This window comes from Oratosquilla oratoria, chromosome 21 (assembly GCF_046742065.1).
Source record: "Oratosquilla oratoria isolate Oo_2021 chromosome 21, ASM4674206v1, whole genome shotgun sequence".
NCBI classification, from domain to species: domain Eukaryota; kingdom Metazoa; phylum Arthropoda; class Malacostraca; order Stomatopoda; family Squillidae; genus Oratosquilla; species Oratosquilla oratoria.
In genome coordinates this window covers 54,722,775-54,738,808 of record NC_134797.1, presented here as the reverse complement: position 1 = coordinate 54,738,808, position 16,034 = coordinate 54,722,775, and the positions used below count along the sequence as shown (strand labels likewise).

Here is a 16,034-nt window from a genome sequence, read left to right as displayed (position 1 = left end):
GGCAGTCGGCCAGGTATGAATGGAGTATGTTAGAGAAAAGGAGACCGCAATTTTTTTTCAGCATGGATTGCAAATGAAGAATACTAAGGGGGTAGAGGGTTGGAGATTAAACTCAATGAGAGGATAGATGGGTTCTTATTCGTCCAACGTGACTGAATAACGTGAGGATATATTTTTTTTTCTCTCACGTAGCTCATATCCGGTAATAACCTGGTCCATAGGGATAATCGAAGACAGCTGGAAGTTTTGTAGTTCAAAATGTCATTTCCACAACATACGCTGGAAAAAATCTTGAATGACATCTGCACTTCAGAAAAGTAATTATTATATATAATCGGTATTTCAATACGCATAACGTTTCATTTAAAAATACAGTTGTTTCTGTTCTGATCAATCCTGCAATTATTGGATCCAAAAATGGAGATCACAGAAAACGGACTAAATCAGTCTGTATCGGATTTCATATTGTATTCCTATAGAGAATCCACTTTGATCCTCTTTCATCTGAATACTAAGGGATATACAGGGTAAATATAAACTATTCAACTCCTTTCGTTGTATAGATGGTGGAGGTAAACAAAGCGCTCGTATCGTCGCTATAAGAGTCGCGGCATTTGGTGTTTTCAATAAGTCAGGTAATATAATACATTATATAGGTTTGAATTATTTTGATTTTTTGTCAGATGTACAAAGTTAAGTTGGCAGAGTCTGTACATTACGGAATTCCATTGCAAGTGTGTCTCGCATGTGTTGTCTAATAACTATGTTGCTCACATGGGTCGAGGTCCTTAAGCTTTCACTGGCAACATCAGGTTATTTTAGATTCCATCGTGCATGCTTCTTATGAGAAACGATTACGTAATCTTCCTCTATAGGCAAATGAAATCTTTGATGGCCATCTGCTGAGGTTATAGTATATCAAATGACAAGTAGAAAGGAATAAGTAGGGGTGTGGAACACAGTTGCCCAGATCAAGTCGTACCCATGATTAAGTTTGACGGGTCATCTTAGGATTTTTTTTTATTTAATTGCGTAATTAGTAGACGTTGATAATTTTACTATATAAGTTAGGAAATTAAGTTCTAAATGTTTCTTTATTTTCCAGATGGATAACAGGTTTCTTCTTATGCTGTGTCTAGATTTTCATTTATTTAATTGTAGCTACACATGAGAATTCATTGGTATGACAGTATTATCATAATACTGTCATACCAATGAATTCTCATGTGTAGCTACAATTATACAACTGACATAATTAATAATTATGTCAGTTCAGTTAAGATGTACATATTCATAAGTATTTGTAATTCAAATAACATTACAAGCATTACAAGGGCAAACTTGATATTGATAAAGGATTATATTGTTGTTATGTCCTTAATAGTCAGTTCTAGATTGTTTGAAAATTGAAGTGCTTAGAAGATAGTAAATAATCTTATGGAGAAGAAGCAAGTAAATGATCTTATGGAGAAGAAGCAAGTAAATAATCTTATGGAGAAGAAGCAAGCCTCCTTTTCATTTCACATATAGTGTTACTATCCATATCCTTCACTAGACTGCTCTGCTAGTGGAGTGTAATTTAAATGTTAAGATGGTAGCAAGTTATCTGAAAATGAAATCTCATTCAGATTATTAATCTCTCCAATGAAGGAAGGAAAGGAAGTATTGCTTGTTTCAGCTACTCTAATGGATGCCAAGATAAATATGTTTTATCTTATAACTAGTTAGTGTGTTGGTATAATAGAAGCAATAAAGCCAACCTACTTTAGGCCACTTGCAAATCAAAACTTGTGTTTTGTTACGCTGTATCAGTTACAGTTATATGAATAGCACTTTCAAAATGGTTGTAGAGTGAGATAATAAGTCAAGATTTTTATTTTATGTGGTACATTGTAATCTCTTTATTTGGATGACACTTTTATTTGAACCACTAAGTAGAATTGTACCTATATTCAAATATTGATCCACAGATCAGATCAAACAAAACTGGCCATATATTTCAAGACAAACAAAAGGTCATATGGTTAATTTGTAATCTGCTCTTGAGTGGCAAATATCCTGCATGAAATGAAATATCTGAAACTTTTTATATTTATTGGTTTTCTTTTTTATTTTCTTGGTTCATTTATTATTATGACTTATTTAATATTATCATGATTATTATTATTGATTTAATATTATAACTATTATTATAAATATTTTTTTGTGAAATTGTGTAGTAGGTAGGAGACAGGGATGATTGTTTATCCATTAGGGGCTAAGATAAGAGGGAACCAAGAGTGGTGGATGGGAGGGGAATTGGTGGGAGTCTGTGCATGCCTTGATTTGGCTACCTCCTTTATAAGGGGGATGATGATGATGATGTTCCCTAGGTTGTCTGGCCGAGCAGCCCAGTCTCCCTGAAGAATGCCATGGCTGGAACAGAGTTTTCCAATAAATCACACATAGAATGTATGTTGTGTTGTTAGCATGTTTAATTGTGTACAGTACAGTCTTCAATAATGTGTTGAAAAGTATAGGGTGAAGTGTTACATCCTGGACAACTATCTGAATTGCATTCATCCATCTGCCTCTTGTAATTTAGGAGGGCTGGGTGGTGGCCGCACCACAGTCTGGCCAGGTGGACTCAGTCATCTTGGGGTAGAGAAGATTCAAATGGATGGATGTCCGGGTCTCTGGCATGCAGTAGTGTGTTGCCTTTCAGTCTGTGAATGGAGCAGTAAGCAATATGATTATGGATATACTTCTCGAGTATTTGTGTGTGGTATAGATATTTGGGTGCTGTTTTGGTGTTTCTTGTCATGTGCGGGTGTTCCACCATGTGGTGCAGTGGATGGGCTGTGTGTGGAGGCTGTGGCAAGTGTTTGTGTGCCTCTCATGTCAAGGCGATCCTTGGCTTTGGGAACTTTGGTTTCATGGTGTAGATGATCTATAGATATTGTACTTGTGCATACATACATATACTAAAGGCTTTTTCCCCCTTACAAGGGAGGTAGCCAAAAAACAAAGGCATAAAAACCATTCCCATCCATTCCATCCCTAATATGCTCCACTCCCCTCTACCCTCCCTCTTATCTTGGCACCTCCTGGGTCAGAGGCAGTGTCGCAAGACACAGCACATCCACAGCAAGGCCACTTCATTAAATCAGCAAAAAAAAAAACCCCTCCCCCTCTCTGTCCCCTCATGCAGAAAAGGAGAAGATGGGGAGAAATCTCTTCGGGCTGCGTCAAATTTTTCTTGCAGTCTGTGATTATCTTTAGGGATTTGTTCTGTATAGTCTGCAGGGTGATGAGGTATTTATCAATGAGGTTAGGGCCCATGTGGGGCCACTGTATGGTGTAGAAAAATCCATCTATTATCCTAAAGTAGAAAAAAAAATCAAAGGGGCTAATATAGTGAAAAAAGTTCTTGTTGATAAAAGATCACAAGCATTTGAAAAGTGGGTTATGTGAGGATTTATATTGGACTAAGTTGAAGAGGAAAACACCAAATTGGATATGAAAATCACCAAATCAGTGGTTGAATATGTTCTTTTTCATTTTTATTTGGTAGATAAATAATGATACTGAATAAGTGTATTAAAACTTTTATAGATTCATATTGAAGATTGGTCTCTATCACTGGTGAAAAATGTAGTAACACATTTGTAAATCACAACACAGTTGGAACAAAAGAAAGAGCTGAAAATGCAAGTCTATATATTTTGGCTGCAAACTGAAGAAGATTGCAGTTAACAGTTAGATATATAGGGTCACATATTCAGCCCTTTTTTCAGTTCCAACTGTGGTGTTGTGATCAGTCTGGTTGGTAGCAGTGCTGAATCTTGTCTGGCTACAACAGTATAACATATTATTATTTTATTATTATTATCACCACTATTAATATTATTGTTATTGTTATTATTTCTATTTTTATTATTGTTATTATTTTTCTTTTTTTCTTTTTTAGGGCCCAAGTTTTAAATTTTGTATTTGACTCAAATCCTATTTATACTCAATCCAAATAATCAATCAATCCGTTACATAGACCCTTCCTGGAAGAGACTCATGATTCCCTGTTAACTGTGAACAACCATTGATTAGCCAATAAGTCACTCAAGAAAGGAATATATTGTCTGAATATGACTAGGGTGTGTTGGCATAAGATGAGGTGTATAGTGTCTTCTCTGTGGTGGTTGTATATGGGGCATTTTCTCTCTGTGGTAGTATTGTCTTAGTGCTGGGTGGTGACCTGAATATAGTTGTGCTGGTGTAGTTGTTGATTTTTCTAGGAGGGATTTATCTGTGGGGCTAATGTCTGGAAGGTTTTGATAGAATCAAGTGTTTGGTGGTCAGTCTTTCAGTGCTTGCTTTGTGATCTGACTGTGAGTGTGTTTTATTAGTTTTAATACCCTAGTTCTGTACCATGAGTGAAATATTTACCAAATGGGGGTGGAAAACAACATATTCAACCTCGAGTTTGGTGATTTTAACCTTCAATTCAGTCAAAATGATGATAAGTTTGATTTATTCATATGGACCAGAAAAAAAAAAAAGTCTGGGTGGATTTATGAAAAACAATTTGCCGAAGATTGTATTTTTGGAAAAAAAAATTCCGGTGATTCACCACCATGGTCTTGGATCATGTGTTGGACTTGTGATTGACAGTTAATACCTTCCTAGATTAGAACTCATATATACATTGATCAATGAGTAATGCTTTGACCTTATAGACACACACACACACATATGCATGTATGGGAACAAATTAAGGAAGACCACATGTATAAAAGATGTGAAATACATTTTTCATATGGATGCATAAATACGTTGAATAGTTTAGAAGATGATATAGCCTAAGCTCTAAGAATACACGGATTGAAATCTAAATATGATAATTGGACTCAAGAATATAGATAAATTGGAACTACATGAATGTGAGGGTAGGTATGAAAAAAATTGGAGAGAAGGAGATGGAACCCAATGAACATTGCTCCTTTCCTGTATGCTACAATTAGATAATCACACGCACACACAAATTAACCATGTGAACAAATATTATCCAAATTGGAACTACCAACACTGGAGCAGAGAAGAGAAGGAGGTGATCTGCTGACTATAGAATCATGAAAGGAATGGAAATCCTTGATAGGAATGATTTACTAAAAAAATGACAATGGAAAAACAAGAGGTCATGAAAATAAACTCAAAAAGGATAACTATAGAAGAGATCTGAAAAGAAATAGCTTCCCACACAGAGTGTTGAATATCTGGAATAACTTAGATAAAGAAACAGTGTGTGCAAATACTATTCAAGATTTTAAGAAAAAACTTGATGCTGAAAGATACAAAGATGGGTCACCATGAGCATAGCTCCCGTCCCGTATAATACAGCTAGGTGAATACACACACTGCACTGCGGGTTGTTACTCCAACTCTCGTGGGTGGGGACTTGGGGTATGTGCGCGTGTAAGGTCACAGGATTACCCATAGATCAGTCATACATGAGCTCTGAGCTCTCTTCCAGGAGGGAAATAGTTGTCAATCACAAGTCCAGCACATGGTCTTGATCTGTAGGGGTATCTCAAAACAGCCCACCAAATTATTGAGTATGTGTTACCAAGCAGTCTGAACCTTAGCTTGGGGTTACCTTTAGTCAAAAATGAATGTCTGTTGAAGATGTAGTAGACTTAATAGATTTTGTGGAAAAGGTGAAATTATTTTATTCACCCAAGAGGTGGTGACCTCGGAATGGAATGGAGTTGTAGTTTAGTGAATTCACACGCCATTTGTAATTGTTATTTCGAACTATGTGTTCTTTTCTTTATCTGCACTTCATGTATATTGATTCAGTGCTAAATAAAATTACTTACTCACTATAACAGTCTACAAAGTACATCACATTTGTAAGGTTTAGAATGTCTTATTGATGTATTGATTTTGGCTTGCAGATGGCGTTGTGACACGGGTTGGCCATGTGTGAGCCACGTCAGGCGGTAACACGCTTCCACCCACATCATGGAGCGAATGTCATCCTGAATGATGACAGCACAATTGCATACAGGTACATCCCCCCCCCCCCCTTTTTTTTTTTTTTTTTTTTTTTTAATTTTTTTTATTTATTTATTTTTTTTTATAATCGAGTTTTATGTTACTTTTCCTGCAGTGTCAGATTATTTGGCACTTGACAAGGACAGCAATCTCAGAAATTTAATGCCTGTTACTTTAGATTTTTCAAAATTTTCATAATGTTTACTGGGATTTAAAGTATGGGCAGCCAATTTTTCTCCTATTTCCACCATATCCTTTTCCTTCTTTACATTTTTTCTCTTCCTGCACCTCTTCCTCTGCCTTGTCTGCCTCTTACCCCCATAGCATGAGATTGTCCAAAAGGATAGAAGCATTGGTAAACCACAGTGTATGATAACTAACCAATCCTCCGTCTCCTCTTCCTCCACCTTACCACTGCCTTTTCCTCTACCTCCTCCTCTTCCTTCTCCCTCTTCCTCTCCTTTTTTCTCCATTTCTTTCTCCTCCCTGTCCTCTCTCCACTCCTTTCTCTCCTCCTTTGTCCTACTTCCTCATCCTCCATTCTTGTCCTCCTTACCTCTCCCATCCTCCTCCTCCTCTTCTATTTGTAATGATTAAACTGTTGAAGATAGTTCACATTTATGTATATTATTCACACATGTGTCTTAAAGGTTATTATTATTTTTTTTTTTATGGAAACAGAAAAGCCAGTTTCGCCAATGCCGTTACCCTAAGTGAACGGCCATTAATGCCTGGAGAGATTTTCTTGGTAGAAATAGAGAAAACTGAACCAGGTTGGACAGGTCATATGAGGTTTGGTCTGACACAGTTCAACCCATCATGTGCCAACAGTATCAGCAAACTACCCCCGTACTCCTTGCCGGACATGACAAACACAGGTAACCGTCATAGCCCACATTCATGTGGATAATAAGTTATGAAGTTGGTAACTTCCAAACTCACTCAGTTAGATAGATAGTACAATAATCCCTCCCATATCCAAACTAATAAGGCCACATCATATTCTGATTTGGGAAGGATTCTATACACATATACCAAAGGCTCTTTTCCCCCTTATAAGGGAGGTAGCCAAAAAACAAAAGCATAAAAACCACTCCCACCCACTCCATCCCTATTCCATTCCACCCGCTTCCCTTCCTCTTATCTTGGCACCTCCTGGATGACAGGTCATTTCTGCATCTCGCCCAATGCCCCTAAAAGCATTCTGATAGAGGCAAAATAGCCTCCACCCTTCTCCCTGTCTCCACTCTGTTACTCCAGTGCTAAATTTTTGAGTTCTGAAGGAATAAAAGTGGTATACTGTACACATAAATCATATTTGGATATGAAGGGATTACTGTATTTGAGTTGAAATCTGGCCCCAAAATGAATCTAACATGCTTATAATTCACCTATATTAATTTTAACTCTTGCTAAGACTATACCTATCCTTAAATGAGGTGGACTTACTATGCATCTTGTACTAATTTTTTATGAATTCACCTTTTTCTTATTTATATATAGGAAATTCATGGATCTGTGCCATTACTAAAAGTCACAACAGAGTACAGGAAGACCGGGAAGAAGACGATGCATCAAAAGATGGGGAAGAAGATGAGGAATTAGTTGAAGGTGATGAGGATGAAGAAGAAGAAGCAGAGAAAGAAGCCGCCAATGGGGGCCTAGCAACCCAATATAGCAGAATAAGGGAGGTTGGTAGGGGAAGTCGGGGTGGTGGTGGTGGTGGCAGAAGAAGAGGTGGGAGAGGAGGTAGCGAGAACAGACGAACTCAGGGTTTGGAGACGTTGATGTTTGGGGACCATCTGCAGACATCACGGGGCTTGGTGCCTAAGTGTGCACTCCAGCCGGCCCCATATGTTTTCACATCTCCGTCAGGAAGGAAGATCACACTCAAGAGAGACAACATTCTCCCCACTGATGAAGGAAGTAGAATTGGTGTCATCTATATACCCAAGGTAACGTGTTGGTAATATTACCATTAATTTTAATATTATTGTTAGACTATGAGATTGGGTGCACCAGGGAGGAACCAGAAGTATTACTGGAAATGTGTGAAGGAAGAGAGCTTTTACGATATGAGTTAAATGGGTGATAAGGATTTTCTTTGCCCAAACCTAGCTTCCACACTTTGCAAGTAACATGTAATTGGATGAAGAAATTAAATTTTTGTGAATATGGGAAGTACAAGTAATAGATGGATTTATGGGGGCAAAAACAGCTCTGGATGCATATGGTGTCAGTAGAGCTGGGAAGAAAGAGTGCAAGAGGTAGGAACAAACGGAGAGAGAATGTGATTGAACGATGTAACCCACAGAAATGTTCATGGCTTATACTCTGTCTTGCTGCATTACCTTCAAACCAAACAGTGTGGCAAGGGACAACGATGACCCTTTATCCACAGGGTGCTGAGATTGGGGTGGGAGGTTGATTGATAAATAAGTTTTAATATCTGTGTAGTGGACATCTATTTAAGAGATACCCATTCCCATTATAAAGGGAGAAGAGGCCCTTGTCATGTACTATGTTGTGAAAAATGTAAATCACAGATTTTGACTAGTCAACTTGAAAGATAATTTTTTTTAGTCATTAGTAGTAGTTGTTGTTGTTGTTCCCTAGACTGTCTGTCCGAGCAGTCCCGTCTCCCCAAGGAATGCCACAGCCGAAACAGGGTTTTCCTTTATGGAGCGTATGTTGTGTTGTTTGCGTGCATGATTGTATATAAAGCAGTCTTCCATGACATGTTGAATAGTATGGGGTGAAGTGTTACATCCTTGGCATTTGTCCACAATGCGGTCATCCAGCCTCTTCTGGTAATAATTAGACAACAGGCAATTAGGCAATCTGTCTATTGTAGTCATTAGTAGTACAATAGATTGCCTAATTCCCTCTTGTCTAATTACTACTTACTTCCCTTATAAGGGGGAAGAAGCCTTTTGATGTATAGTGATAGATTTTTGCTGATGAGCTATATGATTTTGTTTCAGGGTGAACTTGCTGAGATGCACTACATCATTAATGGGGAGGATCAGGGTGCTTTCACCAAGAAGTTGCCCTACAAGGAAGCTCCACTCTTTGTTGTGGTTGATGTTTATGGGACCACAAAACAAGTCCGTATAGTCCAGCTCTATGGAGGTCAGTGTGAGTCCAGACATTTTTGTACATTTTGCTGTTGTATTCTTTATATCTATACTAGGGTATTGACTTCATGGTGACATGCAACCAATACTTGAAAGACTGGTTTGGGGCATCCCTACAAACCAGAACCACTCATCGTTCATCTATGCAAGAGTTAAATTTGTACTTATAAAGAAATTATACCTTTGTAGTGCTGTCTTGCGACACTCCTTCTGACCCAGGGCATTGGACAAGATGCAGGGATGACCAGTCATCCAGGAGGTGCCAAGATAAGAAGGAGGGTAGAGGGGAGTGGAGTGTGATGGGGATGGAATGGGTGGGAGTGGTTTTTATACCTTTGTTTTTTTGCTACCTCCCCTATAAAGGTGAAAAAAGCCTTTTGTATATGTATGTATGTACTAGAACAAAATGGTGTACTTGGGTTAGGTTAGCAAGGGTTTATGTTGTATTATGCTAATTCATTGCTCTTGATTTTTTACAGTGGGTTCTCTGAAGAGTGCCTGTCGGGACACCATCCTGAAGCACATCGCCCAGCACGGGGTCAATGCACTACCCCTCCCAAGAATGCTCAAAGACTATCTACTTTTTGAGAGCTGAAGGCATCCATTCAAGTAGAGTAGTCATGTAAATATTGGGGCTCTTGTTGTCAGATGCATGTAGACAGTCTCTCTCTCTCTCTCTCTCTCTCTCTCTCTCTCTCTCTCTCTCTCTCTCTCTCTCTCTCTCTCTCTCTCTCTCTCAGATAAACCACATGAAGAAAAGCTAAAAACATTGGGTCTGCCACCTTTGAAAGATTGAAGAGAAAGAGGTGATATGATTACAATATTCAGGTTGATAGAGGGAATAGATTACATTGACAGAAGAGATCTCATGATTAACCACTTTGGTATGAGTCAAATTTTTGTGCACAGCATTGGCTGCCATATGTGTGATGCATTACACTACTTGCATTATGAAATATAAAGTCACTGCTGTATTACTTGTTCTCTTTTACTCTGAATAATAATAAACACAGAAAACATGATCAAATCAGTTCACAGAATACAGGGGTAACTTGTTATTTCAGTGTGAAGTAAGCTAAATTTCCAGCCTGGAAAGAGTGGTAGGGAGAGGAAGACATGGGAAGTTTTTCATAACAGGAGTCAGAACACACCATTGAGTTTGCCATGATAGTGTTTTTTAGGTACACTTGGAATGAACACTTCTGTGGTCAGTGCCAACGGCTGGTAGTGTTCTTGTCAGAATATATATCTAGTTCACCATGGTATGTCCTTCCCCAAAGTGCACTATGGGTAAATGTATAATACAAACAGCTGGTACTATTCTTTATAGAACACCAATCTTGTCAGAATATACCTGTCAGAACATATTTAGTTCTTCACAGTATGTCCTTCCCTTAGGCACTTTATTGGTAAGTGTATAATGCAAATGGCTGGCATTATTCTATAAGAATAACTAGGATGTTTAAAGTCAATCCCATGACTGATCTGTTTGTTTATGGTGTTTAGAGCAAAAACCTTCCCTTACAAGAGAGGAGAAATGCGTCTGCATTACACTAATAATACAAAATATTATAGTACCACAGAGGGAGAGAGGGGAAAGGGGAAGAAAAGAAAGAAATAACTGAAGGAAGGGAGAAATATTAATATTGCCAGGATCCTGGCATGCTGGAGAGTGATGAATTAGTTGCCATGGGTGAGGTAGATTACCACTTCATGTTCTTTTGAAGCTCAGCGGTAATCTAGTGTGTTCCTCATATAGTGGGAGTGGGTTGTCTGTTAGAGAACATATAGTTTCATTGTTGATCTGTATGAGCTTGTCCCATATGCAGGTGGCTCTTTCATATAGATGCGTATTTAAAGGGGGAATGCCAACTTTCTCATGTAGTGCATGTGCTGTTTTTACATGAGGGTACTGCGTGTTTGTAATTAATTTGAGTGCTTTGTTTTGTCTGCATGGATATCATTGATAGTGTGTGTAAAGGTGATTACAGGTTACGTCAATGTGCTACATATAAGTGCAAGATACAGGGATTTTTTATGCATTAGGGAGATTGCACATTTTACCTCCGAGGCAGTAACCTTAGCTGCACAGCCTTCCTCGGGTAGGCAGGATACGCAGGTGTGGAGGAGAGGGGTGGTGATGTGTTGTCTCGTGTCTCTTGTTATGAAACTCGTGGGAGAGAATTCATGGAATTAAAGAGATTGTGATTGTAAGGAAAGACTATTTTGAAGTCAAGAGAGAGGTATGTGAACTAAAGAAGAATTCTGAAATAAATAATGAGTTAAATGAATTAAAAAAAGGACTAATTGAGCTTAAATGTGAAGATGAGAAGATGAAAAACAGTGATACTACCAGTAGTGAGAATTTGAAAAAAGAAGTAAATCACAAAATATAGGCAATGTCTGAAAGAATTGAAGAAAACTTAGGTGAGGAAAATTTGCAGATTAAGAAATGGAATGAAAGTAGAAAAAACGAAAAGATTGCTTTAAAGAAAATAGTACTACAGATGCAGGAAAATGTAAAGGACACAATTACTCAAATAATCAAAGAATAAGGAAATTGGGTCAGAGATATAGTGGATAGAAAATGTGTATTGTAGTATATGGATTAAAGAAAAACATGGATTGGTTAGGTACTTGAGAGAAAAAGCAGAAAAAGTAATGGCAAAATTCGAAAAGAAGTACAAGACGATGACCAAGAAGTAGAAAAAGAAATAGAAGTATATAGAGTGGGACAATATTCTAAAGAAATAATTCTACCCCTAAAGATAAAACTAAGATCACAAATGGTAAAAGACATACTGTCAAAATCAGGTAAGTTAGCAAGGAGTAAACATTACAACAATATATGGATAAAAAGAGAAATGAATGGTGAGGAAAGAGAAAGAGAAAAGACACTAAGAGATGAAGCTAAAGAAAAAAATGTGAAATGAATGGAGACTGAAAGCAAGGAGTTGTATTGGAGAGTCTTAAACATGAGGCTGAGAAAATGGTACACCAAGGTAAGTGAAAAGAAAGGAACAGAAAACAGGATGGAGAAGATAAAAAATTAAAAGTGGCCTATACTGATATAGATGGATTAATCTAAGGATTGAGTGAACTAAATTATTACCTGTCAGAAGAAAAATCAGACATGATGGGAATTGTGAACATGAAATTAAGCGGTCCATTACCACCAAATAGTGTTGGACATGGGTTATATAATTATTGGGTTAAAAACAGAAAGGAGAAACAGGGCAGAGGAATTATGTTTTTGGCCAAGAAAAACTTAAATATGATGAAGATTACAGAGTGTAGAAACAGTGTGGAAGTGATCATGATAAAGGTTGAAGACAGCGAGATGAAAAGTAGAAAGATTGTGGTGATTTGTGTGCCCCCAAAAATGGGCTCTTGGAAAGAGAATGAAAATTCAAAAATGTTAGAAGATACAAGGCATTCATTAAACAAGATGCTGAAGGATGGAGGTAACCTGGTACTTATGGGATACTTTAACTGCAAGGAAATATGTAGGAAAGAGATGACAGTGAAAGGCGGAGAGGATCTATAGGGAAATGTATTACTTGACATGACTATAGAACATACAATGACACAGTGGGTAAAAGAAAATACCAGATATAGAAGTAATGAAGAACTGTTGAGACTAGATTTAATATTTACAACAGAACCTGAAATTGTGGATAAAATTGAATACACCATTAATAGAGGTTGATCTTAAGGAGAAAATTTATATAGAGAGAGATGACAAATACAGAAAAGGAAGACCGATGTACAACAAAACAGACTTTGGGAAACTTAAGAAATTCTTTCAAAATACAAACTGGGAAAACTTTTTCAAAGGAGAGATACAAGTGGAAGAGAAATGGATGATTTTGATGGAAATTTGTAATGGAGTGAATAAACACGTACCAAGGCAGAAACAGGAAAACGTGTACATTAAGTGCTGGTTCAACAGAGGATGCAGTGAGGCAAAAGGTAGAAAAGATAAAGCTTGGAAAAAATGGAGAAAAGATAAAAAAAAAACCTAGAAACTGGCAAATGTATATCAACCATAGAAATGAATATGTAAAAGTGTGGAGAGAGGAAAAAAGAAACTACAAAAAAAAGACAATAGAAAAATGTAAAGATCAACCTAAACTATTCTATAGATATATAAATGGTAAACTTAAAAATAAACAGGAAATGGTGAAAATACACCACAGAAATATAGAATACACAGAAGATTTAGAAATGGCTGAAGTCATGAACAACCACTTCAAGTCTCTTTTTTAATAGAGAAAAAGTACAGCATTGGGACGAAGGAATTGAAGTGCGATCACCCTCCATGAGGGAAATAACAATAACACCAAAAGAAATAATGGATCAACTAACAAACCTTGATGTCAGGAAATGACATGGCCCAGACGGAAGTGCAAATTAGATGAAACAATAGTGTGTGCAAACACCATATGTGAATTTAAGAACAAACTAGATATTGCGAGATACAAAGACAGGACACCCCTTCCTGTAGAATACAACTAGGTAAACATGGATAGTAGAAATACAAGAGGACACGTAAAGAAAATCAGGAAAGACAGTTATAGAAGAGACCTGAAAAAGAACAGCTTCCCCCACAGAGGACATTTGGAACAAGTTAGATGAGAAAGTGGTGTGTGTAAAAATAATACATGAATTTAAAAACAGTCTCTCTCTCTCTCTCTCTCTCTCTCTCTCTCTCTCTCTCTCTCTCTCTCTCTCTCTCTCTCTCTCTGTATCTCTCTTTTTTTCTGTAAGATGCTGCATTCTCTGGTGACTTGTTTGGTTCAAGGATGGGAATTATATATGTTTTTTTTTTCCAGTGGATTAATTTTGTAGAAATAATTAGTGTACCAATGTTTCTTTGCAGGTCAGTTTGAAGGTGTCTTGTGATGAAGGAAGTTTGTCCCAAATGCTCCCAGCTGAAGCCATAGTTATACATCTGTGGAAGAGTTTTATTTTCATATGATGGTATGAAATTATATAGAAAGTAACCATTAGAATTTGGTCAGATTTCAAGTAATTGTTTAAGGTTGCTGTTGCAGGCAAGATTTGTGAAATTAAACTATGTGCCCTGTGGGGCTTTTTAAATTTTATTATTATTGTTTTTTTATTTATATATTTATTTTTCTTTCTTTTTCATGTTGAAGTTAACATATATAACATGGTATTGGGGATATGGTCCAACCATTTTGGGATTATATGATGTATATAGTATATATATACATAAATATATATATATGGTTTAAGGATTAACAAAATTAAAGGATTTCTATTAAGCTTAGGGGGTTTGGTGGAAATTAGGTAAATACAAAGTGATACAGTACGACTAGACTTGAGTTGTTAGCACAAAAACATTTATTTTTTTGTGTAGTGAGTGTGTTGTACATGGAGGGAAAAGACCAACAACCCCATCTTTAAAGCACCAAGTGTTTAGCCTGATTTTCCCTACAGGATCTCTACAACTTTGTAAAACTTGTGTTAATGTGACCAAACCTAAATAAGCCTACTCAGATACGAGATCACATATTTCTTCATTCTTTCAAACTGACCCAAACCTAATACTTTCGTTGTTGAAAGGAATGTTGCATATCTTGATTAGATCAAACTTTGCATCAGCAGACTAACCCATGGAATTATATTTTATATCCTTTGTCAGGTCCCTTTAGATACTGATAGGTATTAGACAAGAATGTTGTATGGCAATTTTGTGACATTGAAGAGTGGTTTCATTTCTCGTGGAGCTAAATATATCGCAGAAAGGCCATGCAATATTCATGTCTGCCAAGGCCTAAAGGCTCATGTTAATGTAAGTGACCAGGCAAATGATATAGAATACAGCCATAGTTGCATAACGTCATGATAGAGAAAAATATCTTACCAGATATTAGAGCAGTGTTCAAGTATCTTTAAGTAATTGTGATGTTAAGAACTGGGTAAGATCTGACTCCACGGTACTGTGAATTTAAGCAGCTCAATGTTTTCAGTACTACATGCATTTCATATTAACTCATCATCAACCCAAATCAATTTTACATTTCATTTTCATTGATCACAAAGCACCTCCTTTGTCCACATGTCTTGAACCACAGGCAAATGCAGATGTTTGGGTCAAATATTTTTGGGTCCTATAGTAAAAAATACCAGATATGGGTTCAATTGTCATCTTCATATGAAATTGGAAGTAAATTGTTTGAATTTGAAGGAAGGTTACTACCAATCTCTTATTGCTTAGTTGAGTCTCAGAAGGACTGAGAGTCGCTGTATTGTGCCTTTCTGTCCCACTTGTTGTCTGAAGTTAATTGTATTCACCTTTTGTTACTTTGAATGAAAGGGAATGCAGATGAAGTGATTCTAGTTTTGACAAGTATAGTTACCATGACTGTTAAGATTGCCAAGTTGATAAGAATCGCCTAGGTGTGATGAAGAGGAATTTGGAAATAAACCTGGTTCTCAGTACATGTTGTGTGGTGTATTTAAGGCTATTGATTTAAGTACATGCCTTGTGCTCAAGCATGCTTTTGCATTGGAGTGCAAATATGATCATTAATTCCCGTGCATCAAATTATATGTTCTTGTAACTAAAATCATTAAGTGACTCACCTTTTTCACTCCCACTCTCTCATTCTAAGTGCCCGTTTCCTAGCTCCCTGATGTTATGATGGGGGATGTTTCATATACAGGCTGGTTGCACAAGCAAAGTGGCCTATTTCATGACTGTAAAACTTTATGAAATGTATATACGAGTAAAGCGTTTTTACTTGTGCAAGGACATCATTTACCAAATGTGCCACTCAAAAGATATGTTTTATTGGTTTAAAATGTAGTAATAGTGGAATGACTCATCTTTTCAAT

The 16,034-nt window shown here is 37.0% G+C and overlaps 1 protein-coding gene across 3 annotated transcripts; it reads left to right on the top strand.

The window, feature by feature from the left end:
* The first annotated feature begins 565 nt into the window (after positions 1 to 565).
* On the top strand, positions 566 to 15,778 carry LOC143036942 (neuralized-like protein 2). Of its 3 annotated transcripts, XM_076204969.1 has the most exons (8): positions 588 to 635; positions 2,585 to 2,719; positions 5,931 to 6,043; positions 6,712 to 6,908; positions 7,534 to 7,985; positions 9,015 to 9,168; positions 9,647 to 9,789; positions 14,050 to 15,778. In XM_076204969.1, exons 3-7 carry the CDS (start codon positions 5,955 to 5,957, stop codon positions 9,760 to 9,762), a joined length of 1,008 nt encoding a protein of 335 aa, XP_076061084.1. In that variant the 5' UTR covers positions 588 to 635; positions 2,585 to 2,719; positions 5,931 to 5,954; the 3' UTR covers positions 9,763 to 9,789; positions 14,050 to 15,778. The 3 variants fall into 3 exon arrangements, with proteins under 3 accessions (XP_076061085.1, XP_076061083.1, XP_076061084.1); XM_076204970.1 differs by lacking the exon at positions 2,585 to 2,719 and having other exon boundaries at positions 566 to 635; positions 9,015 to 9,162; XM_076204968.1 differs by lacking the exon at positions 2,585 to 2,719 and having other exon boundaries at positions 566 to 635.
* The last annotated feature ends 256 nt before the right edge of the window (positions 15,779 to 16,034 follow it).

What these genes read in the sequence shown, in the direction of transcription:
- LOC143036942 (XM_076204968.1), top strand. Translation starts at nt 5,955, where the DNA reads ATGTGTGAGCCACGTCAGGCGGTAACACGCTTCCACCCACATCATGGA. An exon ending in GACAGCACAATTGCATACAG is followed by an intron (nt 6,044 to 6,711) that starts GTACATCCCCCC and finishes TTATGGAAACAG; the next exon opens with AAAAGCCAGTTTCGCCAATG. An exon ending in GTGTCATCTATATACCCAAG is followed by an intron (nt 7,986 to 9,014) that starts GTAACGTGTTGG and finishes ATTTTGTTTCAG; the next exon opens with GGTGAACTTGCTGAGATGCA.